Source organism: Gouania willdenowi, chromosome 24 (genome assembly GCF_900634775.1).
Source record: "Gouania willdenowi chromosome 24, fGouWil2.1, whole genome shotgun sequence".
In the NCBI taxonomy this organism is placed as follows: Eukaryota; Metazoa; Chordata; class Actinopteri; order Blenniiformes; family Gobiesocidae; genus Gouania; species Gouania willdenowi.
In genome coordinates, this window is record NC_041066.1 from 24,412,152 (window position 1) to 24,439,359 (window position 27,208).

The window sequence follows — 27,208 nt, forward strand, 5'->3', positions numbered from 1 at the left end:
TGCTACTCAGCAGATTCAGCAGACCTGTTGCTTATAACTGATAGCGAGAGGATCAAAGACCACATGGAGTTTACTTAAAAGCTGAACACGTTAGCAACAGCAGTAGCACCACCCCCCCAGACAAACTGAAGTGAGTCCCGTGTGACGCACATCATCACAGATGATGACTCAGCAGTCATAGCAAACACCGTTACCATTCAACATGTGACAACAACATATGAACTATGTCTACACTCAGTGTCCGCTGACTCTCTCTGTTTAATGTTGAGCTCATAACAAGTCGTGTTTGTAAACAAAATGTTAAACTTAAGCTTTAACACCAGATTTAAAAAGCACAGTTTAGTATTTAAACAGGAACACAACAGATTAGCTACAGTAGCTCAGGGGTTTACTGCAACCTGTGGCTCAGGAGCCACATGTGGCTCTTTGGCTCTTTGGCTCCCTATAGCTTTAAAAAACATATTGAAATAAAGAGTTTTTTTTTTTTCTAAACTTAAAAGTTACTTTTTCCAGTAACTCATTACTTTTTGGTGTAAGTAATCAAAATAATAACTGAGTTACTTTGTGAATGAACTGGCTGTGTAATTAGTTAGGTTTTATCAGTAACTAGCGGAACGCTGGTGTCCACTCCACTCCGTTACCACAAAAACAAAAGACCTTCATCGTCCCATGTGACGAAATTATAGTTTGGTTTTTATTAGTCGACAAAAATATGAACATGTTTTGATGTCATTTTCATAGTCTTCACAGTAATAGTCTAGTTATTGTCACCAAAGACAATAAACATGGTGACGGTGGCGTTACTGTGTCTGACGTATTTCTCCGTTTCCACACATTCCCTACGCCAGGGGTTCTCAACCTTGGGGTTGGGGTCGCAAGACACTTGGAGGGGGTCGTTAGATACCTTCAAGAAACTAAGAATATTTTTTGAACAATTCAAGCACATTTTTTTAACAGTTTTTCTGCATTTACACCAAACTCATCATATTTTAACCTATTTTCATCATCACTTTTTCTTGCCATATTTTTGCTCCTTTTAATGGCTTTTTTCTCCATTACTCCCATTTCTGACACTTCTACGTCACATTTCAATGACTTTTCTGCACATTCTTTCTACTTATAAACCATTTCCACCTAATGTCACATATGTTGACCCATTATTGTCACTTTTAACCTATTCTTACCATATTTTATGCCTATTTTGGCCAATTTAATCACATTCACAATTTCCCAGTTGAAACTAATTGTTCCTACTTTTTAAATGACATTACCCAACCCTGTGTCCTCTTTTATGTATGCATGTGTAAACCTAAATGAACACGAGGGAATGAGACAGGTGTTTCCATGTGATAATAAAGTACCTGTCACAGGAGTAATGAGTGTTTGTCAGACTGATCCATGACCAAAGTAATCCTTCATTGCACTTCTAAATTAGCTGTGTGATTACCTCTATTGAATAGGTTTTAAGTAGCGTTTCAGTGCAGAAGAAAACCTTAATTACCTGGAGGTAAACAGACGCTCAATTACGTTCCCTCTTTCTTTTTTTTTTTTAGAAAATGTTCCATGCAGCTGCTAGCTTGATAAGAGTTACAGTAAATGTAGTTTTTAACCACATGATTGCCTTCATGTGCTGCTTGTTTGCATCTCGTCGCCATAAAATCAGGGGAAATGGACCCTCTTTCCTCCTCTCATCCACAACGTCTTCAAGTCATGTGGAACTAAGTGTTCGTCTGATGTTTCTACCAGAGAAAAGAAAACGCTCTTTTCCTTATTTTCACCTTTGCATTTGACCAATGTCGAAAGCTCAGCAAAGTGGGTACCAATGGGTTAAGACCCTCTGTTTAATAGCCCCCAAAACAAATACACAAAATGACTTGCAGAAATATACAAAACAACAGAAATACACAGCATGAGTCCAGAAACACACAAGATGACTACAAAAATACAGAAAATGACAGAGAAATCCCAAAAATGACTCAAAAACAATACAAAAAGAACAACAAAAACACATAAAATGACAGAGAAATACACAAAATGATCCAAAAGACATACAAAACAACAAAAAGAAGACATAAAATGACTGAGAAATACATAAAATGACTAAAATCATACAAAAATAACAACAAAAAGAGAAAAAGGCATAGAAATACACAAAATGACTACAAACACACACAATAAAAGTACAAAAAATACTGAAAATGACTTTAAAAATCATACAAAAATGCACAAGATCACTACAGAAACACACAACACATTTACAAAAAATGATCTATAATCATGCAAAAACGACAACACATAAAAAGGCAGATAAATACACTAAATGACTCTGAACACAGACAAGAAAACTACAAAAATACTAAAAATGACCAAAGCTACAATAAGAAAACACAAAATGACAGAGAAATACACAAAATTACTCCAAAAACCTAAAAAAAATACACAAAATGACAAAAAAATATAACAAAACAACAAAAAACACAAGTTGCCCATCTCTGTTACGCAGTAACGTGTGTGTGTGTGTGTGTGTGTGTGTGTGTGCCCTGATCACACTGTTGTGTTTAGAGCAACAGAAACTAAGCAGCTAATCCATTCTCCATATTTATGTTGTGTTTTAGCTTTTGATTTATTAATGTTTCTCTCTAATCCAGCACAGCTGCACCTCATGTGCAGAACGTCCTGGACCCCAGGCCTAGTTTATTTAAAGATGCTGGAACCTCTGATGGGAAGATGACGTTGACGTAATCGATTTAATCGGTGATTTGTGATGACGTTTTCCAGGCAGCGAGTTTAGAATCGCTTAATGTGATTTGGAAATATCAGAAAAGAAAAGAAATGAACAAAGGGGAGGGAGCTGCAGCACAGGTGCACAAATAAACTGTTCTCATGTTGCTGCTTTAAAGCTGTGGTTCTCAACCTTTTCAGCCCACGACCCCCAAAATAAAGGACACAGAACTGTCATGTGGAGACAGGACCATCTATAAGGGGAAACCAAAAATGGTTAAAAGTTGCTAATTAGAGTAGGCAAAAAACGGAGAGAAAAAGTGGTAAAAATGATTCAAGGTGTAACAAAAAGTAGGAATAATTAGTTTAAACTGGCAAATAATGGGCATGACAAATTGTGAATGTGGTTAAATTGGGGAAAAAAGCATGAAATATGGTGAAAAAGGTTAAAAGTGACAATGATGGTCAACATATGTGACATTAGGTGGAAAAGTGATGGAAAAGGTTCATAAGTGCCGGAAATGTCCTGAAAGTTGAAAAAATGTGCAGAAAAGGCATTGAAATTTGATGGTAAAGTGTCAGAAATGTTTGTAATGTAGCAAAAAACAAAAAAACTATCAAAAATATGGCAAAAAAAGTGAGGAAAACAGGTTAAAACATGGAAAATTTGATGTAGTTGCAAAAAAGGGTAAAAATAAGCAAAAATTGGCTCAAATTGTAAAAAAATACATAGTTTTTTTGTTGAAGGCATCTGGCGACCCTCCTCCCAGTGCCTCTCATGTGTCGAGTCTTGTATATTCACTGTTGAGGTAAAGATTTGAGAAATTTCAATAACTGTGCTGTATGTTCACTTAGCGCTGTGGTTTCTAAATGCACTATATGGTTAGAGAACGTATTTATTTTATGAGCGGCAGTAAAACAAACTCTTCATCATCCCTGTAAAGACCAAAAGCCTTATAGGGGATGATTGCATAAGTGCTTTTACTGTGTTTTTGTTCCCATCCGTCTCAATTTTCCACTAAAACAAACTTTATTTTACTCATAACAAACGATATTTGATAAGTCTTATGTCTCTAATTTGAAATATGTGCGTGTTGAAGGAGAATGAAGCTCAAACGATGACTTTAGACAACCTAAAAAGGTATTAAACAGGTTTTCTTCCTTTTATGATTCACAGATCAACTGATCTCTTATTATAACAGAATTACTCTTTGTATTTCTGCTCTATATTTCAGTGCTTAGTTAGAATAGAAAAATAGAAAATTGCCAAAAGTGCCAAAAAAAAGCTTTATTTTTTTTCTGTAATCAATAAATCGCAATTAACGTGATAAAGTCCCAGCACTAAAATGCTTATATTAAATTGATTTGTTTGCAAATTCCCTTTCCAATATTTTGTCCATCCAGATTACATATTCATCTGCCAACGTTATTTTTTTTTTATTTTTGTTCGTAGATCAGCTGCAACATGCTGTCTTTATGTACGCAATCAGGCCCTTTGTATTGAACGTGAATGCATCAATAGGGTTCCATAAATGAAGTTGTGCTTTGCTTACAGGCCTGGAGTAATCAGCACCAGTTGATTTCCTCATTTGGATTGTGGTGCATCAGTTCATACCCCAGGCGTATGAAAACACCATGACATCATCGTCAACGAGGCCAAAACAACAGTCCAATGTTGTCTTATTGAATTTACAGATCAAACACAGCGAAGGGCAACTTTAAGCAACAACATCAATGCCCGTATTGATGTTATTGAGGTTTAGAAAGTGTTAGAAAGCCACATGTCTGTTCACATTTAGTCAACAACTTAATATTGGGTATATGGGTTTTCCCCATTGCTAGCACGTTGCGGTCAAATACAGGACATAAAATAGAACCTTTGTATCACTCATCACGAGGACGGTTGATGGAGGAGATAAAGGGAAACAAGGAGGAGGAGCACAAGGTAAACATTTAGATATTAAGGCTTTTCTCGACTACAGTAACAACAAACAATGTATGAGCTTAAGCTACAGCATCAGAAAACGTGTCTAAATTTAACCCACAATCGTTTCCAGACATCCCACCCACATGTGAAGCATGTGAAGCAATGCTATCAATCAGCTCGGTTTAGCATTACGTCACGCACCTATTCTCATCGTAACCGGCCACAGAAGTCGTTGCTAATCAGGTCAACGAGGACTGGAGGAAGAACATGGCTCCATATTCCCACAGCGACTCATTGTCAGGGCTGAACTGAAAATGTTCTCTATGTTCTGTCACTGTGAGAGCTTTGACCTTACAGAACGTTCACATGGAGTACAAACGCTCCATGGATTTGATTAGCGTGCATGGCACAGTCTCATCAGCAGCTTCAAGGCAAAAAGACAAAGAGCCAGAGTTGGACTGAAGTGAAGCAGACGTTAGGTGGGACTGAGCTCATGATCCAGAAACCAAACACCAAGATTAACCATGCACGGATGGTTCTGGACTCACTTTGGATCATTAGTATTCGCTGGTAGTTGTCCTTAGTTTTTAGTTACTGATAGATACAGTATATTAGGCTATAGCCAAAATACTGTTAGCCTTTACCACAAATAATGGCCAATAAAGTGACACAGTGTTACTTCTGTAGCTGTAACGTGATCTAACTACACACAGAGCTACTCAGAGGTGGGAACAAGTCACAGCTTCTCAAGTCATGTTATTAAAGTCTCGAGTCCAAGTCTCACGTCAAGGCCATTTAAGTCTAGGTCTAGGGATTTCCAAGATTTTCATTTACAAAGTACATAATGTACCACAGCTATTTTACAGTTTATTCAACTGATGTAAATAATTAATTACTTGAACAGATCAAATCCAAGATTGGATCACGTGATCTAATCCAATTACGTAATTAGTGTTTTCTTTTGAAAAACTAGTTTTCAAAATTTGATCTAGTACGTTTTCCAGCATCTGATCTGATTACGTTTAGGGTTCAGAGGATAATTTAATCTGAATCTTTAGGTTTTGGTTGCTCAGTAATCTCAGCCTTATCTGACCTTCTAGAACCGTCAGGTTCTTCAGAGCCAGGGAGTGCTCCCAGTCCTTCAGACGGAGGTCCTCAGTGATGGTGTTCAGGATCTCCATCTCGTTCCTGAGCTGGGCCTCCGTGTGCACGTGGGTCACCCACAAACTGCTGGTGTCTTCTGTTATGTTGCTGATCTGGATCTGAGCACAGGAGGAAGGCGTATAAGAGTGCAATAGTCAATAAAAATACATATAATGACTCCAACAACACAATAAATAGCACACACTAATATTACTTCAAAATCTTACCAAATGGCAACAAAAACACACTAAGTTACTCCAACATTACACAAAACTACAATAAAAATACACAAAAGGACTTCAATAAAACACACTAATTGACCAAAAACACCAATATTTGTCCAAAACCTTATGAAATGGTAACAAAAACACACTACTTGACTCCAATAACAAACAAAACGACAACAAAACACACAAAATGACAATAAAATACACGATATGACTCAAAAAACACACAAGAAACACGAATATTACTCCAAAATCTTACAAAATGGCAATAAAATCACACTGCATGACTCCAAGAAGAAAAAAAAGAAGAATAAAGAAAAATGAAAGGAAAAAAAACAAAACAAACCACATAAAAACCACAAACCCTTGTCCTGCTCTAATTGGTCATTATTCTAATTGTTGACATGAATGTTGATCATGTGACCCTGGATGAGATACAACCACTCTACCTGTAGGTCTTGTATCTTTAAGTGGTGGATGCTGATGTCATTGCTGAAGGTGTGATTGACGGCTCCCACGGTCCAGTTGACCTCGTCTAGTTTCTCCCTGAGGCCGCTCACCTGGCTGGAGGTGTCCCTGAGGAAAGCATGGCCCCGTGTCACCCTGGGGTGCTGGTGGTGGATGTGTCAGGGCTCCACGTTCAGTACCTGAGCAGGACGTCCTGGTCGCGGAGCCACCTGGAGGCTCGGGACACCTCCACAGTCAGGCCCGTCAGGTTCCTGCCGGCCGAGTTGCTCAGAGAAGACAACCTGTCGTCCAGCTGGACCAGGTACCCCTCAGACTGGAGGGAGTGTGACTGCATGCTCCTCAGCTCCACCTCCAGGCCCTGCATGGAACAGCAACATCACACAACACACCATATTATTTTACCATATAATTACAAAAATAAACTGGTCTTATGCATGCATGGTTTTTTTTTAGCCACTAAATCCCATAATAGCAGACATGGGCCATGATGTAATTTTGCGATTATGCAACAAAATAAATTAAAAAAATACATGAAAAGACATAACAATACACAAAGTAACTAAAGTGACACTGATATTACTCCAAATTCTTAGAAAATGGCCACAAAAAACACACTGAATGATTCCAATAACACACTTAACGACAATAAAAATACAAAAAAAACCAAAAAACATAACAAAAAAATGGAAGAAAAAAGTACAAAACATACAAAAAATAGACAAACCCTTTGCTCTGTCCAGTATTAAGGCTCTAATTGGTCATTATTCTAGTTGTTGACATGAATGTTGATAATGTGAACATCAATCAGAAACGATCACATTTTTGTGTCCCTGTAGTGGATGATCTCAGGTTTAAACGCTTTGTGACATTAGGACCACTCAACCCAACACTGGGCCTGGTTCTTCTACCTTGATGAGGATCTCCAGCTTCTGCAGCCAGTCGCTGTGGTTCTGGAACATGTTTTCCAGCTTCCAGATGTTCTCCAGCAGGTCAGCCTGAGTGGAGGTCTCTCCCTGGTGCTGCTGGGTCACCGTAGAGCGTTCCGACACGCGGGTCACGTTCTCCGTCAGAACCTCCTGCCGCTGTGACGACACCTGGGAACGTGAGACTGAGGACGGGAGGTCAGGGAGGAATGGAGACAAAAGAGTGTTGAGTTAGAAGAATCCTCAGCTGACACAAAAGTCCCTGAATCCACTTTGAATCACAATCAATCTGTGCTGTCAGTGGTGTAATGTGGAGCAGATGTGGATCCACTGGTTCTGATTACTGCTCTCAATCTTTTTATGGATGTTCTAACTTCCCATTGTGAAGCTGCTGTTAACTCAGGAAACTGTGCCTTCCTTTAAACTGATGTTGACCAGACCTTCTCTGAGCTGCACAGAAAATACAGTGAAGGTTTGTAGTGCACTAGTAGAGCATACTAGTAAAGCTAAATCATCTACTAGTAGTTCGAGTAAAACTTTCACTTTGTATTTTACGCCCTTTATTTGTAAAACAATATTTGTTAACTAGTACTCTCAAAATCTCATTAGTATTACTAGTGGCTGTAATAGCTGTAGAAAGTCGGGTAACACCATATTTGAAGTTTTATACCTAAGGGTGGGATCTAGTGCGGTTAGGTAGGGTTAGGGTTAAGGTTAGGCTAACAAAGGTTTAGGTTAGGCTAACAAAGGTTTAGGTTAGGCTAACAAAGGTTTAGGTTAGGCTAACAAAGGTTTAGGTTAGCGTAACGAAGGTTTAGGTTAGAGTAACAAAGGTTTAGGTTAGGGTAACAAAGGTTTAGGTTAGGGTAACAAAGGTTTAGGTTAGGGTAACAAAGGTTTAGGTTAGGGTAACAAAGGTTTAGGTTAGGGTAACACTTAATAACAGCCTTCATGCTAATGAGAGGTGTCAGGTCATAATAATGACAGCGTAATGTCAGCCTTTATGTATAATTTGTGATTAATTTGATAACAGTGACAACATATTGTTAAGCTTAATTTTGGAATACATGTACTCAATTTTGGTTTACTAGTGCACCAAGAAGACTTTTATAGTGAAGCAAAATGTGTGACTATTACTACTAGTTAGCCTTGTTATGCTAATACAGGGGTGGGGAAAAGCTAATTCAGGCTTTCCATTGGCTTTCAATGTATTACAACCAATCAGAGAGCGGGATTTGGTTCTAATCCTTCCTTCTTTAATTGCATGAGGTCGACTAGTGAATCTTTTGGCGACACTAGTACGGCTAGGCTAGTAGACTAAAAAAATCTACTTCTACAACTAGTGAGGTATTGTAAGAGTACTAGTTGTACTACTTACAATACATTACTAGCAGAATCAAGATCTACTAGTACTACTAGTGACTAGTAAAGTCTACTCGAGCACTAGTAAAGTGTTTTAGTCTACTAGTAGTACTAGTGAAGCCAAAGATTCTCTAGTAGTACTAGTCGACCTCATGCAAACGAAGTAGGAGGGATTACAACCAACTCCTGCTCCCTGATTGGTTGCCAATGGCAAGCCTGAATGAACTTCCCTGCCCCCGTATTAGTATATGATGTTCACTAGTGACACATTTTGTTTCACTAGTAAAGTCTACTCACACAATAATAAACCTACATTGATTAATTATGGTTGATGTTTTTCCAAAGTGTTAAAAAAGCATGTGAAGAATAACTGCGACACTCAACGCTTATATAAAAATATAGCTTTAATATAACCACATCTATGTCGTAAAGAAGCTTTGCATCTTTGGTCTCTTATGATGAATGATTGAACTGAACACACGCTACATGTAAAATACACATTTAAGTGACAGATTTATTCAGTAGAAATATAAACACAGGCCACTGTCTGAATAAAAAGGGTTAAGGTTACATGTACATGCTGGATAACAGGAGTGCAACAACCCTAAGGAAGCATTTCTCATTTCACCTCCTCTACTTCATCATTTTCCCCTGAGCTGCAGTGGAAACGCACTCATCTTTCTTCTCACTTCTTCACTTCTTGTCTCCGTTTTCAAGCGTGTCCAATGAGGGAAAAAGTTCTTCAGTTTTATGTTCTGCTGAGAGCACGCCGTGTGGAGACAGAGCCAGAGATATTTTGAAAGCAGATCCTCGGCCTCGCACATGACGCCATATTTCACCAGAGCTCGGTGGGAAAACACACCATTAGAGGAAAAATAACTGCCCAGTGTTATTAATTCACAACAGACCAATGGACATTTGGACCATTCCAAGAAGTCACAGCAATACAAAAACAACAAAAACATCTGCTCATTGTGTGTGAAATTCTTTATTTCTAATGACGAGCAAAGCTAAATTAGCCCCGCCCCCTCCTGGGCAGAGAGTTTAATTTAATTGGAAAATGATGGTAATTCCAGCAAATTCATTTTGTATTTTTTTTCAATAATATGTTAAGGTTTAATTTATTCAGACACCTTTTTTTTTTTTTTTTTTTTTACTTTGATCTCCTGACATGTTTCGACTGTCAGTCTTCTTCAGAGGCATCTGCTGATTGCTTTAATATATGAATAAATGAACTTGCTGGAATTGTTACGCACAAGTCACATCAAAGCGATCAGCAGATGCCCCTGAGGAAGACTGAAGTATTTGACAAATAAATAAAATGAGTAATTTCCTCGTAGCAGGGTTGGGATCAATTACATTTTTTAATTACAAATACATCTTTAATTTTCTATGTTCAATTACAACTCAATTACGATTATGGTGACGGCAATTTTTCCAATTACAACAAGCTGAAAGTCAATTACAATTACGTTATAATGAAATGAACAAATAACCCAATAAAACATTTAATTTCTCTTTGTTAGCTCTCTGTTGGCATCTCTTATGACAGGGTCGTGACCCCATGTGGGGTCGACTAGAAAAAAATGGGATCGCCTCAAATGTCTAATAATAAAAAAAAATTTAAAAAAAAGATTAAAAAATGTTTTTTAATTCCTGAAAATGTGAATTTTAAATTTGTTAAATGTTTAAAATTGTATTTATTTATTTTTATTTATCTATTTTGCACAGTTAAAAAAAACAATACATAGTATGACAAAAAATATTTAAGTATATATATATATATATAGATATTACTTAAATATTTATTATTATTCTTTTACAAATGACCACACACACAATCTCAAACATTTGTATTATATACTTTACTTAACTAATATAAATATAGTTAAAATAAAATGCAAAATAAAAATATCTGAGTTATGTCATAATTGTTGTCAATTATCCATTAAACAATTACAATTTACCCCAACCCTGCCCCGTAGAGAATTTAAACAGAGGGTGAAGAATGGATGCACAGTGCGTGAAAAAATATAAATCAGTGCAGCTCTGAACCATGGGAAAGTCCTTTACACTAATTTCTTTTTCTATTTCTTACACAGCAGCAACGTTCACAACAGATTAGCAAAAAAAACATTCCCATCTCCACTGAGGAAGACACTTGATCCATGTGGGAAGCAGAGAGCAGGCCAGCTCAACAGGTGGACGTGGCTGTGTAATGTGAAAGAATCCCTCATTAGGGATCTATCTGTATCTGTCTAGGCTGCAGCTGAAGGAACGTTTCACTGTCAACATTACAAATGTGTTGTACAACAGAAATCAGCTTATCTTGTTAAATATTTATGTGTTTTCTTGGACTGTTACATTATTGCATTAATTGCAATTAATTAATGACAGAAAAACAACGCACAAAAAAAAAATGAATACAGTTAATCGTCGAGTGCGGAACCGTTCTCATCACAGGAGTTCCCGGTATTCCCAATATAATGATGCACAGACCACAACACAAGAAACAGGAGAACCAGAACCAAACATGTAGCAGCTAACACCTCAATGCTAAACATGTAGCAGCTAGCACCTCAATGCTAAACATGTAGCAGCTAGCACCTCAATGCTAAACATGTAGCAGCTAGCAACTCAATGCTAAACATGTAGCAGCTAGCACCTCAATGCTAAACATGTAACAGCTACCACCACAATGCTAACATGTAACAGCTACCACCACAATGCTAACATGTAGCAGCTAACACCTCAATGTTAACATGTAGTTGCTAGCAAATTAATGCTAACATGTAGCAGCTAGCAGGGACAATGGTCCTAGAGGAGCAGACAGTGTCTCCAATCCACACTGACACTCAGACAGGGTTCAGAACCAAAATGAATAAATAAATGAGTGACAAATGAACAAAGTCAGTGATAAATGATTGTAGTGACAGTCGACCACTCTGTGGTAGAGGATGTGGGCGGGGCTAGAAGCGCTGCTACAGATAGCATCGTCTGACCCAACTTATCAACTGTTATGTAGGAAAAGTATTTTAAACTAAATTCATCATCTTCATCAGTTGTTCTGTTTATTTCATGATATCCACAGATATTATAAATATTTTACACTGTTTAGTTTATACTTCTCTGGAATGTTCTGGACTAAGTGATGTTTTTTATTTTAACACAAAAACACATTTGTTTCAGAAAGTTCACTAAAAATCCAGAAAAGCATGAATTTATCTAAGTTTAATGTAAGTTAGTGCTTTTTGAATAATGCAATAAAAATATTTTATATTCATATCACATTATGGAAACAAACACTATTTTGTTGTTTAAACTCATTTATGGTTTTCATTGATTCATTCATTTACCAAAATTACAAAATGCACATTGTTTCTTGGGTCAGATATTGTTATGAATTTAGATGAATTGAGATGACCTAATTACAAAGTTTTCACGTCTACAGTTGGTTTGACTAATCTTATCTTATCTCTGTGTCTGGGTTCTGCTTTTCTTCACCTTAAATCTCGTCGCTCCTTAAACCGTGACAGTATCACCGTTAAAGCTTCTGTCTGTTAGTTTAGACCAATAAATCTAATACACGTTACATGTTTTTACAGTGTGCATTACCACATTTGTGACATTAGAGGTCACAACTCTTTCACCTGGGAGGCCATGTTGTAAATATATAGTTTCTAAATGGTTTAATTCCCTCTGCAACAATCATAAATTGTTCCACTGCAACATTTGGCTTCATCTAAGTCTTTATTTACGGTACGGTTTGCACACAGGGAGGTCATTCACAATGAGTTCTTTCATGTCAATTGATGGGCGTGAATATTCCAATGTTTGTCCACAAAAATGACCTCAGACGTTAAAATGTTTATTTTATGGCTTCAATCAAGACAGTGTTTGTACACAACGAAGAAATAGAAGAAAAAACACAACACACCCTTTGTTGATTGGTTGGTGAGGGCTGCAGCGTGTGTGGCAGCGTTTACAAACCCCACAGAGTATAATTACATTAACTGTAGAAAAATGATGACTGAAAAATATTCCTTTATTTTTTGTTCGAAAAAAACTATAAAAAAAAAACTGTACTGTTTTCCTTTTATTTTTCATTGTCAAAAGAATCACTTGATAAACTATTCAAAACAATGCAATTTAACTAAAAATAAATCTTGAATGAAATAAATAAAGGAATAATACAAATGAAGAAGAAGCCTATTAATTTAAATTCTGGTTCTATAGTAAACAATGCAAAACTGCATAATAGTTCTTTTTAAAAGTGCAACTGAAAACGTATTTTGTGCCTTAACAATTGGACTTAAAAAAAAAAAAACAAAACAAAAAAAAAAAAACTCATTTCACTGTATTTAGGTCAGATATTTGTTTGGACCAGCAGAGGGCGCTGGTAACCCAGTGGTCGGTTGGCATGCAGATATCTTGCAGTGAAGAAGAGATGCTATGCTAGCAGACAGAGCTAATAGAAAAACGTGACTTTTACAGATATTCATGTAATATTACACATATTTTTTGGTGCTAAAGGGGTAAGGAATCATTTATGAACATGTTTAAAAATAGAAGGCAGCCAGAAAGAAAGTATTGGCAGATTCCGCCCGCCTCCAACACTTCTGGAATGACAAGAAGACGCCTTGGAGACTGAAAGAAGACAAACACAGTGGACTAAACTACTGTTTGGTTCCACAGACGTACGCAGAGGCATGTGCACAGGTCTTACAGTAAATACTAGTCTGAGTCCGACCCAACAGTGAAGACCTCAATATTTTCTCAAATAAATGATATATTTAGGTTTGTTTTAGTGTACGCACCGATTTTATAAACAAACAACTGTAAATGTCAACATCAGGTCAGCGCACGGGGGCGCAGTGCACGCTAGAGACCCATGGGATGTGTTTCTATAATCTATGTATGAAAGATAAGTATAATCATGTAGTTATTCCTCTGCTCTGGGATCCTGTTCTCACTGTTACAGATAAAGCTGCACTCTTCAGCAACAGCAGCTGCAGCAGGAAGTGAAGAACGCTGCACGCTAATCACACCATGTGACCCAACACCACCACCACTTCTACACATCTGTCTGAACCATAGACTGTAAAAGAATGGACAGGACAAGTTCCCCGGTGGAGTGAAGCTTTTATTTTTAGCGCTCCCCCTGCTGACTGGCTGCAGTATAGGTCATAAACCCCGCCTCCTCAAAGATAACAGCTCACTGTCAAAATAACGGCTTTCTTTATTCAAGTTTATACAATTAGTCATTTTACATTGACAGGAAAAAATCTATTTTTTTTATTCTATAGTAAAAGTCGTGAATTAATGCACTTTTTTGTTTGATTTCTAAGATTATTCTGTGTTTTTTCTGCTGAATCATGGTGAGAAACAAAGTCTATAGATTGTAATAGATTCCCTCTCTTTTATTATCAGAGCTCTATAGTAGAAAGTCAGACATGATTAAAACAAACATCCTCCTCTTTCTCTGACCTTCATTCTCAGACGTTCATCACTATAGAAACAAACGCGATGACGGACTGACATCAGTTGATTTAAATTAGAGCAGAAACACCTTCAGGTTTCCAAACCAAACAGAACCAGTGAACAAACATCACATGTTGAGTCTGGTATGAGGTCAGGAACATGACGACTAAAGCCAAGCTTTAGGGTTTTTATTAGTCGATTTGTATATTTTTCTATAAATATGTGCATTTTTGTTGATGTTTTGTGTGTTTTTGGAGTCATTTTCTGTATTTTTGTGTTTATTTTGTTAGTTGTTCTGTCATTCTGTGTATTTTTCTTGTGATTTTGCTTAATTTTTCTCCCATTTTGTGTGTGTTTCCAGTAATTTTGTATATTTTTTGTTACTTTTGTGTATATTGTGTATAATGTGGGAGGCATTTGGAGCATTTTTTTCCCTGTTGTTCAGTCTGATTTTACATAATTTTCTGTCATTCTGTGTTTTTTGCTGATGTTTTTTGTGTTGAGAGTCCGTTTGTGTATTTTATAGTAATTTTGCATATTTTTTGTTGTAATTTTGCATATTTTTTGTTGTAATTTTGCATATTTTTTGTTGTAATTTTGCATATTTTTCTAATAGTATCATGTATATTTGCAGTCATATTTACTGTTTTGTGTATTTTGGGGTCATTTTGCTTGTTTTGGGGGTCATTTTGCATATTTTTCTGTCATTTTGTGTGTTTTTGTTATGTTTTGAGTGTTATAGAGTTAAATTGTGTAATTTAGTGTATTTTATCCATTTTTCTGTTATTTATGAGTATATTTGTGTGTTTTGTGATATTTTGAGGGGTTTTTTGTGCAGGTTTTTGAGTATTTCTGTCTATTTCAAAGTTCAAATGAAACACCAGTAATGGCTGAAGTGAACAGCATATGGTCGACTAAATGTTCATTCCTGGCTGGACTGAAGTCCTTTGCACGCCCACCGTCAATCTGACAATTCCATTTAATACCAATGTACACACTGCTTATAGTAAAAGCTCATTTCTCATAATATCCAGCATACAATCATACCAAACAATGGTAGTTTTGGTGTAAATTGCAAAGTCATCCAACAGACTGGAAGCGTCTCCCCGCGTCGACATTCCCAGACGATGTCATGTGAATCTAAATTACACTTTGAATTCATTCAGTCATTAGTGGCCAAGCAGAGAAGAAAAAGATGACTTATCCATCATAACAAGTAACAACATGATCGTTTAATGAGGTCTGATGGTGCGTTCACTGACACCTAGTGACTGGGAGTTTACGTGCTATGCATATGTTAGCGCAATTAAATGTTTTTTTTTAGTTAAAAATGATTAAAAAAAATCGATTTGGACATTTTTTGGATCGATACAATAATCGTTCAGTGAAATATCGTGATATGTTGCAGAATCGATTTCTTTCTTACATCTTTTCCTGAAATCCTGAAGGAAAATTAAGAAAATTTTTGTGTCAATGAATCAACAACCAGCCCCCAAACGATGGCTGTAGGTTTCTCAAAGGGTTATTTTTTGGTTATGAAAGAGGCAAAACTAGGCTTTTATTTTGTAAAGTGATCTTAAAACAAAGTCTGATTGTGACGACTCTGCAATATTCAACTATTCCCCGCCCAGGAGCCTTTAAACACCAACCCAGGTTTTGAAATTGGACAATAATATAACTGTAAAAAAAAAATTACAATTACAATCTGAATCCAATGATCCATTATGTATCCGGCCCTCACAGTTCATACTGGCCCCTGGGCTAAAGTAGTTGTGGACCATGTTTTTCTGTAGTATATGAATACAGAAAACAAGGAAATTAAACTTCATCATTTTGGAAGAATTCCTTCCTCACAGAAACATAAACTTTGATATGTTTAATAGTGGGTTTGCATCGTAGCAGGTGAGATAAGGACTGACAGAGCTGTTAGGTGTCACTTTGGTTAGAATTCACTTTAAATATCACCACGATGATACACAAACCACATGTCGACCACGAGGTCACGACCCTCAGCACTTAAAGACGAGCGTTTAGAGGTTAAAGTCGGGTCATTAGACGAGGAAGTAGTTCCTCATCATTTTAAAATGTGTTTTCTGAGGAAAAGTCAAAGCAGATGAAAAGAGTAAAAACAAGATGAAGCATAAAGTAGCTGATATTATCATTACAAACTCACATTATTGTCAAAAAAGGCCCTGTCAGCAGAATTAAAAACACAAAACAAGGTATTTACACACATTTAAAGTCATGTTATGTCTGTTTATGTCAGAGATGTACAACTTTTATCACAACATTCATGTCAGCGTTTAAAATAACCACTAATCTGAGAATTAACACAAAAAACAACAAAAGGTTTTTGTATTTTTGAGTGTATTTTGTTGCTGTTTTATGGATTTTTTTGCTATTTTTATATATGTTTTTGCTAATTTGAGTATTTGGTTGTTTTATGTATTTTTTTGCTTAATTTATGTATTTTTGTTGTTGTTTTATGTATTTTCTGCTCATTTTGCATATTTATGTTAATGTTTTATGTAATTTTCACTAATGTTGCATATTTGTGTTATTTTTTTTGCTAATTTTGTCTATTGTTTTGCTTATTTTGTGTATGGTTCTTGTTGTTTTATGCATTTTTTGTTTATTTTGTGTATTTATGTTGTCGTTTAATGTAATTTTTCGCTAATGTTGCGTATTTGTGTTATATGTATTTTTTTCCGCTAATATTGTCTATTTTTTTGCACATTTTGAGAATTTCTGTTGTTTTATTTATTTTTTTAGTCATTTTGTGTATTTCTGTTGTTTTATGTATGTTTTTGCAAATTCTGTGTATTTTTGTTGTTGTTTTGTGTGTTAATTTTTGGGGACGCACAAACGTAGACAGAGGGCTGCCAGTTTCTTCATGTCTGATTCATTTATATACGTACAGTATATTATATATACTGTATGTGTAATTTCATCATCCATTCTATTTTCTCTTTCCTCTCACGTTCTATTTTAGTAAATCTGATCTCATTCTGGGATTGAAGACGTTAAAAAGCAAAATGAAATGTGCCTCACAGTGAGAAGGTTCTGGGTTCAAACCCCAGGTGTGGACACTTGAGTCTTTCCTGTGTAGAGTTTGCATGTTCTCCTAGTCAGTTTTACTGCTTTTTAAGTGCTTTTTGGAGCAGATAAATGTGAGAAACGTGAAGGTTTTTTTCAACGACTTGTGGAGGTGTTGATGTGAGCGACACTTTGTGTGTGTGTGTGTGTGTGTGTGAAGTGTGTGAGGTGGATCCACCTGTAACTCAGCTACAGGAATGTCCACATGAAGTGACAGCGGTGGCGGAGTATATACAGTATATTATATATATATATATATATATGTCTGTGTGACTTCTGTGCGTGGGCTACGTCTAACGTGTGACTTCAAAGTGTGAGACCCTGCAGTGTTGGGCTGCATGACCAAATGGAAATATGTGTGTGTGTGTGTGTGTGTGTAAAAGAACCTAGTTTTCTGTGTTTCAATGATTTGACAGAACAATAATGGCTGACTTTGTCCATCTGTCCCATCACTGCCTCTGTTTAACCTGCCCTGTATTTTATTTGAACTAGAAAGTGAAAGTATAGAAAATGGTTGTTTGAGATTGTGTGTCTGGTGTTTTACTTTAAAATTAGATTTAATTATTGTTCATTTTAAACCAGTAATCCTTTTTTTTTTTTTTTTTTTTTATAAATCAAATACTAGATATTTGAGGGCAGGCGACCCCAATTCTGGGGGACCCCACATGGGGTCACGACCCCAAGGTTGGAAAACACTGACCTTTAGATTTAGATTTTTACAGGTAGGATTAAAATAACTGATGAAAAAATAAAAATACAATATCTGAAGCCTGTCTTCGTTATTTATATATTTTACCAACAATGTAACGCAGTATCTTCATATTAACAATGTGGACATGTTTTTTTTCTTCCCTATATTATCAATTTTATTTCTTCCTGAACCTTTTGTTTTGTCCTATCTATAGTTTAAAAAAATAAATCACAAACGCTTCAGGTTCAAACACTTAAACAGACCTACTACTGTAAAAAAACAAAAAAAAAAACCGATATAAAACGTGTGTAAATGATGTAAATAGTCGAGACAAACGTTGTAATAGCACATGTGTCCAGTGGGTGGAGCTTAAATGATAAAGTGTTTCAGTGTAAATAACAAACATCTGCAGATTTGAATCGTTTGACTCAAGTGTCTTCACAGCTGCTGTAAAAAACAACTGTAACTGTAACAAATGCACGTAAACAAAACTATAAAATGTTTGATTTCCAGTCGCTGAAGTGCATCAGTGAAACAACAGCTGAGATTTGAGTCAACATGAGGCCGTGGACCATGTGAGGACCCTCAGCAGCTCCATCTAAAATCTGATTCACTTTCCAGGATTCAAACTCACAAATATGAATACATATGACAAATGTATTTAGTACTTAGTAGAGTTAAACACTGCTGATTAACTTTTAGGATTAAATTAACCATATTTTAATGTTTATTTTCACTGAAACATTGTAACAAATGTGTTGCAGATCTGGTGTATGGTCAGTGGTATGTGATATATATTAATATGATATATAAGATATATATTTTTCTATGAAATTTAATTAAAATGAAACAATTGCATAAATTAGGAGAAATAAAGTGCCTAGTGTTGAAAATTACCTTTATAAGTTACTGCTAATGTGTTCTAATTTAATCTAAAATTTTCTTTTTTAATCCATTTTTTTTGCATTCTAATCTAATCTAATGTTTTTTGATTTTAATAAACTAGTACAGTGCCCGTTGGAAGTACGTATTCATATAGTGGGAGGAGCTTAAGTGGAGTGTCAAGTATGGCCAAATGAGTATGTGTTTGAAGGTGTGATGTACAAAGAGGTGTACATACTGTACTCTGTTATAAAGGGCTTTATTTGTGTGTAAAATAAAATAGTGTGTGTGATTTATCTGGTTTAATTCTATGAGACATGAACATGATAAATGTCTCACTTTATACTTTTTTGTTTGGTGTATTTTTCTGTAATGTATGTTTTTTGGAGTCATTATATGTATTTTTGTATCTTTCTGTTGTGTTTTTGTATAATTATAGTTTTTTGTTGCCATTGTAGTGTGATTCTGTTGTCTTTTTTTGTACAAATATTTAGTTTTGTATATTTTGAATCATTTTCATACTTTTGTTGTCATTTTTTTGGAGTCATTTTGTGTGTTTTTGAAATTCGCCCCACAAACACACACACGCAGAAAGATAATTGTTATTTAATTCCTGAGCTAATCTAATTTAATCTATAATATAATCCAACCTAATATGATATTTTATAATCTAATGAAATACTTTTAACTTCATCTTTTTTCATTTCTAATCTAATCTAATCTTTTGAGGTTTTTTCATTTCTGATCTAATTTAATTTACTCTATTATATAATCAAACCTAATGTGATATTTTCTGGTCCAATTAAAATATATATTTTAATTTTAATTTCATCTATCATTTTCTGGTTTTATTAACTATATTTTGTTTCTTTTTGATCTATAATCTAATCGAATCTTTTGAGATTAATTTCTATTATATTCTTAAATAATCTGATGTTTTCTGTTATAATGTGTTTTAATCTAATCAACTATATTTTTTCATTCTAATCTCATGTAATCTATTCTGTGTTCAGGGTTTTTCTGATATGTTATTACTGTAAGGGTTCATTTTGGGCCCCCCCCCACAGAGCGTCTGTGCCTGTGAGATACAGTTAGTTTTACAGTCTGTTGTTGTTGTTGTTGTGTAATTATTAGCCCATAAAGCATGTGTTATTGCACTGCTACACGCTCTGTGTTTAAAACATGCTGCTTTTAATGTCTTTTCTCTGCTGTCGCCTCTTTTACTGCGTCTCACGACTGAATCTGATCAAAACTGTCTGTTTACAACAGAGACGATGTTAAAACCTGCACAATTTCAAAGAAATTAGGATGAAAATCACTTTAAAGAAAGTCTTTAGTCAAAGATTTTTAAGGTACTTTAAATATTTTTATGGGTAACTTTGTCTTATTTTTTTTTTGCTCTTTTTTGTTGTTGTCTTATGTATTTTTTCTTTAGTCAAAATGTTTAAGGTACTTTAAATCCAAATGAGAAACTATAGTAAAACTATGTCTCACAGCAACAAGTGACAAAAGAAGAAGATTTGTAATAAACTTTACTTTGAAAAGTAGTGAAATTAAATGAAATTCCTGTTTCATGCATTCAAATGACATTTACTTTAAGTCATTTTTAAGTGAGATTTTGTTGTAGTTTTTAGTGATTTATTCATTTTTTTAGTCTTTTAGTTTTTTTAGATTTTTTTTTTATTTTGTGAGCTTTTTTTTTTTTTAAAAAAAAGGTTTTCTTTTTTTTTTCTTTTTAAGATATTTTGGGTTTTTTTTGGGAGGATTTTTTTTTTCAGTAATTTTGTGAGTTTTTATTTTTGAATTATCTTTTTTCTTTTAGTCATTTTGGTAGTTTTTTTTAATCATTTTTTGAGCTTTTTTCCTTTAAAAAATGTCTTTCTTTTTAAGATTTTCTATCTTTTTGGGAGGATTTTGCATTTTTTATTTTCTCTTAATTTGAGAGTTTTCAAGTGACTCTTATTAGACGACATATTAATGAAATAAAAACATCCAGAGGGCAGGGCCTGTGTTGGACTATTCCATGCTGATTATAGCAGCTGTTATTGCTGCTCATTTTTTATTTTTTTTGATGAACTGAAAAGCATTTGTTCCCTAAGAGATAAAAGTTCTTTACAGGCTGAGGAAACGCAGAGAAAGGACGGAGTCTGGTCCAATTAGTGTTGAAATGTTAATGGCTTGTGTCCGGCCTGAATGAATACGTCTGCTGACTTTTTGGGAGCCCTTGACTTGTGTGTGTGTGTGTGTGTGTGTGTGTGTGTGTGTGTGTGTGTGTGTGTGTGTGTGTGTGTGTGTGTGTGTGTGCGTGTGTGTGTGTGTGTGTGTGTGTGTCCTACTGGGAGAGCTGGACCGTCTCCAGACTCTTTTCTTTGGAAAGCACCACAGCCCTAGAGTAGAAACTCATTTAAAAAGGCTTTAATGCTGCACTGAGTCATGTGGGGCCCCCAGGACTGAGGGGCCACGCCACATACATGAATACATGACCACACGCGGATGTGCTTTTTAGCTTGTACGTGTGTGTGTGTGTGTGTGGGGGGGGGGGGGGGGGGGTGTTGTACACTCATGCTTATGCTGTTTTAGTATCACTATGACAACAACACATCATCAGTGGGGTAAAAGTGTCTCTACAAGTGACCAATCAAAGCTGAGTATGAAGTAGTGCTGATGGATCCTGATCCTGATCCTGATCCAACGCTTTACATTTAACTCAAAAGATTTCCATCCATTTTCTGACCCACGTTTTCCTTTTTTCAGGGTCACTATGTATTTAACATAGTTTAAAGCTGCTGGAGAGATTTTATTTTATCAGATAAGACAACGTTTAGCCCTCAAATTAAAAAATAGATCATTTTTTTTCAAAAGAATGCATTTATATTTATTTTTTTAACTGTAAAAAATGCATTCTTTTGAAAAAATGTAAAAGATGAATTAAATATTTCAATTCAAAGAGAAAATATAAATATTACAGGAGAAAACTATAAACTGCCTCTTTGTTATTCCTTCAAAATAAAAGCACACAGTCATGTCATTGTAAACACTTGTGACCCACTTAAAAAATGACAAAACAACAAAGTAATGAACTATTAAAGCTATTAAACCCCATCTTTGGGACCACAAAGGCCATAAACTGAATAACAAACCAAAGCGTCTTCTTTTCATCTATAAATAAACACGACTTTAAACAAAAATGACAAAGCCAGCATCAGCGTTTCCAGCACTTAAACCCCAAAAAAACCCTGTGAGCTGCATGTCAAAACATGTGTGTCAAACTCAAGGCTCGGGGGCCAAATCTGGCTCTTTAGAGCATCAAATTCAGCCCGCTTGAAAAAGTAAAAGTGGTAGAAAAAAAACATGAAATGTTTTGTAAATGAGCAACTAATTCAGTTGTAGATACAGTATCTCAGCCCCTCCAAATAATAAAATACAACAACAATCCACAATATTTATACTTATATCACATGATGGCCGTAAATTTTCATCTCTCGCTTTTCCCAAAATCTGGCAAATTTTACACAAATAGTTCCACAAAATGTTTCCAAATTCACCAAATCAGAAAAATTAACGTGAGGATCCTGCAGGGCCTGATATACTCACATAGTTTACCACTTATAAATCATTTATCAGTCCCTCCAGGATTTTGCTGTAATTTCTGTGATTGTTGCCACCTAAAATGCCTGATTTTGCAGCGTTCTTTAAAAAAAAAATGCGGCAAAAGTTGCAGCGTTCATGTTTGTGAGACACGTTTGCCGCTATTTTGCACGAAAGAGTCAGTTTGGCTGTTGTGACACAGTCTGTAACCAGATTAAATTGTGATTCCGGTCCCACCGGGGGGGACTCCTGGCGGCTTCAGAAGTTGATGTGGCGTACACAAGGAGGACGTTGTGAAGCCGAATCAACTGGAATCTGCATTAATAGTTGCGATCGCAACGTCCTAAGTGCAAACTAGAGCACATTAATGTTGAGTTTACTCTTTATCCCACAAAAAAAACGGTCAAACTGGTCTGTATTTTTGCCCCTGAACTAAAATGAGTTTGACATAGAGAGGGTGACAGGACGTGTGAATAAACAACAACAACATGGCTTCCATTCTCATCACTACAGGTGTGAGTCGACATTAAACAACTGAATCTTTCTCCAAACAACTGCTTCCCTCTGTGAGGCCATGTGTAAGAATGTGTGTCAGACTATTGTGTGTGTTTGTTGTGTTGAGCACAACCTGTGAGTCTGAGAAACGTCTCCAGATGCAGCGCCAGGTATTTGGAGCCAAAGTTACGTCCAAAATGTCTTCCCCTCGAGGACGAAACAATAATTCTTCTGGCAGAATCTTTAAAAAACACTACGAGAGGACCTGTTGTGCAAAGGCTGAGGAGTTAATCATGTGACGTTGGAGCGTGAGAACATTGGACCGTTCACGCGGTTTGACCTTTTGCTTTGTGGCGCCCAAGTTGAGAACACTTGAATCTAACGTCTGTTGCGTTTACCGCCCTCAGCTTCTAGAGAGTTTATTATGTTTACAAGTTACACTCTCACCACAAGCTTAGGTCGTGTAGAGGCGGTACCAACATGTGGAACCAGGCTGTACACACGTGTTTCTAAATGACGTCAACTTCACAGTAGACGTGAAGTCTTCATTTGCCCATTATTGTGAATTGTCCCCACGCTTCAACACTCAAAAGCAGATGTAGGCAACTGGTGGTCCGGGGGCCACATGCAGCCCTCGGTGTAATTTTGTGTGGGCTCCGAAGTAAACGCACAGAATTACTTCAAAAAAAAAAAAAAAAGAAAACAGAAAATGATGAAAATTGGAGTAATACACAAAAATATACAAAACAACAACAATTCTAGCTGCTGCACAGCAAGAGTTGGGGCCAGACAATTTTAGGCAAAACAATGACAGCAGCTGCTAGCGTTTAAAGGCAGATTTCAAGACAGAAATCCAAAAATACACAACATGCATCTACAGCGTGGGTCAGTCCAGTGTTAGAATTCCGGCAAAGTTCATTTTCATTTTTTATTAAAAATTCATATGTTCAACCTTAACGTATTAGTCCGAGGGTTCCCAAACTGAAGGGTGCGCCCCCTAGGGAGGGGCGTGATGTGGGGGTCATTGAGCATGAAATATAGTAAAAAAAAAGTAGCTCTTTGCCCTCAAAGAACTTTCAAATGACTGTTTTAATATATGCAAGTTGCACATTTGATCTCATTTTTATGAGTTCTGAAGAATTTTGACCTTTTCCAACATGTTTTACCCATTTTGTTGAAATTCTGTTCAACAGAAATGCTTTTCAATTCATCTAAAAAATAAAAAAAAACAGCAGCAATAATCATCATGAAAAGGTCCAACACAGGCAATGTTTTTCATTTTAATGAATACATCATCTACTAGGGCAAAAAATTACAAAAATACAGCAATTCCCAAAAATGAAAATCTTAAAAAGAAAAAAACAGAAAAACTAAAAGGAAAAAGCTCACTGAATAAATAAATAAATAAATAAATAAATAAATAAATAGACAAACAACAGAAATGTTTGGAAGTCACTTTGACAAACACAAGAAATCACAGTAAGAATGAAGTAAAAACACTTTTTCATTCGTCTACTGGACTCCACATCCCACAATGCAATGCTGCAAACATTTACAATAATGTCAATAAGAGAGTATTTACAGTAGAGATCAAACAAACTTTTGAGCGGCATTTTCAATGGTTTACATCTTTTTTTCAAGCTTTTGATTGTGATCCTGAGTAAAACATCACTTTTGTGTTAAACCCTCCTTTAGAAACGTTGATCTTTTGTTTGAATCTCTACTGACACGTTTAAAGTGAGCAGTAATGTCTACGCTGGTAGAACCAAAGCTGGATCAGACGAGAACACTAACCTCCCATTCCTGTAAACGTCTTCTCACTCTGGAAACCACAGTTGAACAAATTACCACTGGTGTTAAGTGTTAATTTCCCAACGAAGTGGAGCTGGAAACTCAGACATAAATAAAGGTGTGCTCCGTTAAACAATCAATGGTGTGATTATTTTAATAGTAAGCATAGATTTTCTACCCTGTGATGCCAACAGACACTCAAAGATGCCAACTTTAGACACAACTACAAGTATTTGTAGAGAAATGCCAGTTAGGTCATGTGACTGTGGAAACAAAGGTTCCTCCATTAGAGGCCTCTGAGTTTTCTTTACTTTTAGGAGACCAAACTCCTTCTCTGAGCTGATACGTTATCAGAAACCACCAACAAATAAAGCAAAGAACTCATTAAATAGTCACGACATCACCAGTCGTGTCATAAACGTTCAATGCAATCAGCTCAGAGATGAGGCTCTGCAGTCCTGGTGGAAATCCAACAGGAATGTGCTTAAGATACACGTGGGAGTTTGGAAAAAATGGCAAAAAAGCAACGCTAACGGAGCGAAGCGAGCGTCTGGTGAGGAATCAATCAGAAACGAAAACGAGGACGTCTGAACAGCTGCGCTAAATGTGTGCGTTTGCACCAGTGTTGTGTTAAAGTGTGTGTTTGGAGCACTTTGTACTGATCAGTCCCTCCAGGATTTCACGGACAATTTCTGCGATTGTTGCAGCCAAAAAAAAATAAAAAACCACTGCTGTAAACGTTGCAGCATTTTGAGTCTTTATTATTTTCTATAACTTTGCCTAAACTGGTCAATTTGCCTTTGAATTATTTCATAACAATGCAGAAAACAGCTCAGATTCACAAATAATTAACAAGATATGGATTATTTCCTTCACATTTTAAAAGTTTCCAGCACAGAGAATATTATGATCAGTTTGTTTAGGTTTTTGAAACAAAAACAAACCCTCACATGCTGCATGAGAAATAAAAAAACATCTTAATCTCAGTCGTCACACAGAATCACAATAAAACGAAGCAGAGGTGAAGCTCCTCCTCCTCTGCTCTCCCACGGCTGAGGGACCAGGGTCGTCATGGTAACCACGCCGCGCTGTGTCACGCTTTTATCCGCTTGTCTTTTATGTTGTGAATGTCACGCTTCCAAAACGCTGTGACAGACGTAGCTTCAGATTTAAAGCAGTCACACATGTGGGTCAGCGTCCTAAGAACTGTTTTTGAACAATTTCAGCCCATTTTTGCTTATTTTTACCCTTTTTCTGCAACTACACCAAACTTTTAATATTTTAAGCTAATTTCATCACTTTTTTTTGGCTTTGGATGTATTTTTGCTACATTACTCTCATTTCTGACACATTTCAATGTCTTCTCTGCACATTTTTTCCACTTTCCAAATATTTTCAGCATTTATAAACCCTTTCCACCTACTTTTCCACACATATGTTGATCCATTATTGTCACTTTTAACCTCTTTTCACCATATTTCATAATTTATTTGCCAATTTAAACACATTTATAATTTTTCATACCCATTATTTGCCAGTTTAAACTAATTGTTACAATATTGACACTTTTTTTTTTAAAACCATTTCACCTCATTTTCCACCATTTTTGGTCACTTTGAACCATTTTATTAGTGATTAAAACCATGATTTCCATCTTTAAGATGACTATAATAATAATAATAAACGTTCCTGGATAACAGTGGATATTATTCAGATGAATAAATAAATGTGGTTATCACAGATTCATAGAACAATGGACCATCATTTTACTGACTTTATGGATGGACCCCCAAAATCTCTCCTTTATTCCCCTTATAGATGGTCCTGTCTCCACATGACTGTTCTTCAATGTTCATGGTCAGCTACAGTGGGGGTCCCCGCTCTCTGGGACCTTTATTTTGGGGGTCGCGGGGCTAAAAAGGTTGACAACCACTGTTTTAAGGACTCTGATCTGGAAAAACCACAAAAGGACGGAAGTACCCGCAGGTTTTTCACAACCCAGAGACCTGCTGCACTAACCTCTTAATGGAGAATGTCGGTAAAAAAATAAAAGTGCAGAAAGTCAATAAAATCACCAGCAGGAGATTACATCAGTGTGTGTGTGTGTGTGTGTGTGTGTGTTCAACATCTTTACCAGTATATGTTTCAGTTCCAACCACATCCCAAAAGGTTACTTAAGACTAACTAAGCTTTAAGATGTGTGTGTGTGTGTGTGTGTCCTACATTATAAATGAACCCTGAAGAACAGGCTGATGTCATCTGCATAACGGAGCAGAATAGAGAGATGAACAACATCAGGTCCAATGGCTGCAGGAAAAAATGCTCGTGGATTTTTTTGGGAGGAAAAAAAAAAGGAAAAGAATTCCTCACATATTGAATGAGTTAGTTGTTGGCGAGCAGAGACAATAAATGA

At 36.1% G+C, this 27,208-nt stretch overlaps 1 protein-coding gene across 1 annotated transcript in view; it reads right to left on the reverse strand.

Moving 5' to 3' along the window:
* LOC114458095 (scavenger receptor class A member 5-like) overlaps window positions 1–27,208 on the reverse strand; it is a 59,175-nt gene that overhangs the window by 20,668 nt on the left and 11,299 nt on the right. The window contains exons 4-7 of the mRNA XM_028440347.1: window positions 7,395–7,594; window positions 6,666–6,844; window positions 6,468–6,594; window positions 5,742–5,910 (exon numbers count right to left, since the gene is read on the reverse strand). Coding sequence (XP_028296148.1) covers window positions 5,742–5,910; window positions 6,468–6,594; window positions 6,666–6,844; window positions 7,395–7,594 — 675 coding nt within the window. The remainder of the gene's footprint in view (window positions 1–5,741; window positions 5,911–6,467; window positions 6,595–6,665; window positions 6,845–7,394; window positions 7,595–27,208) is intronic.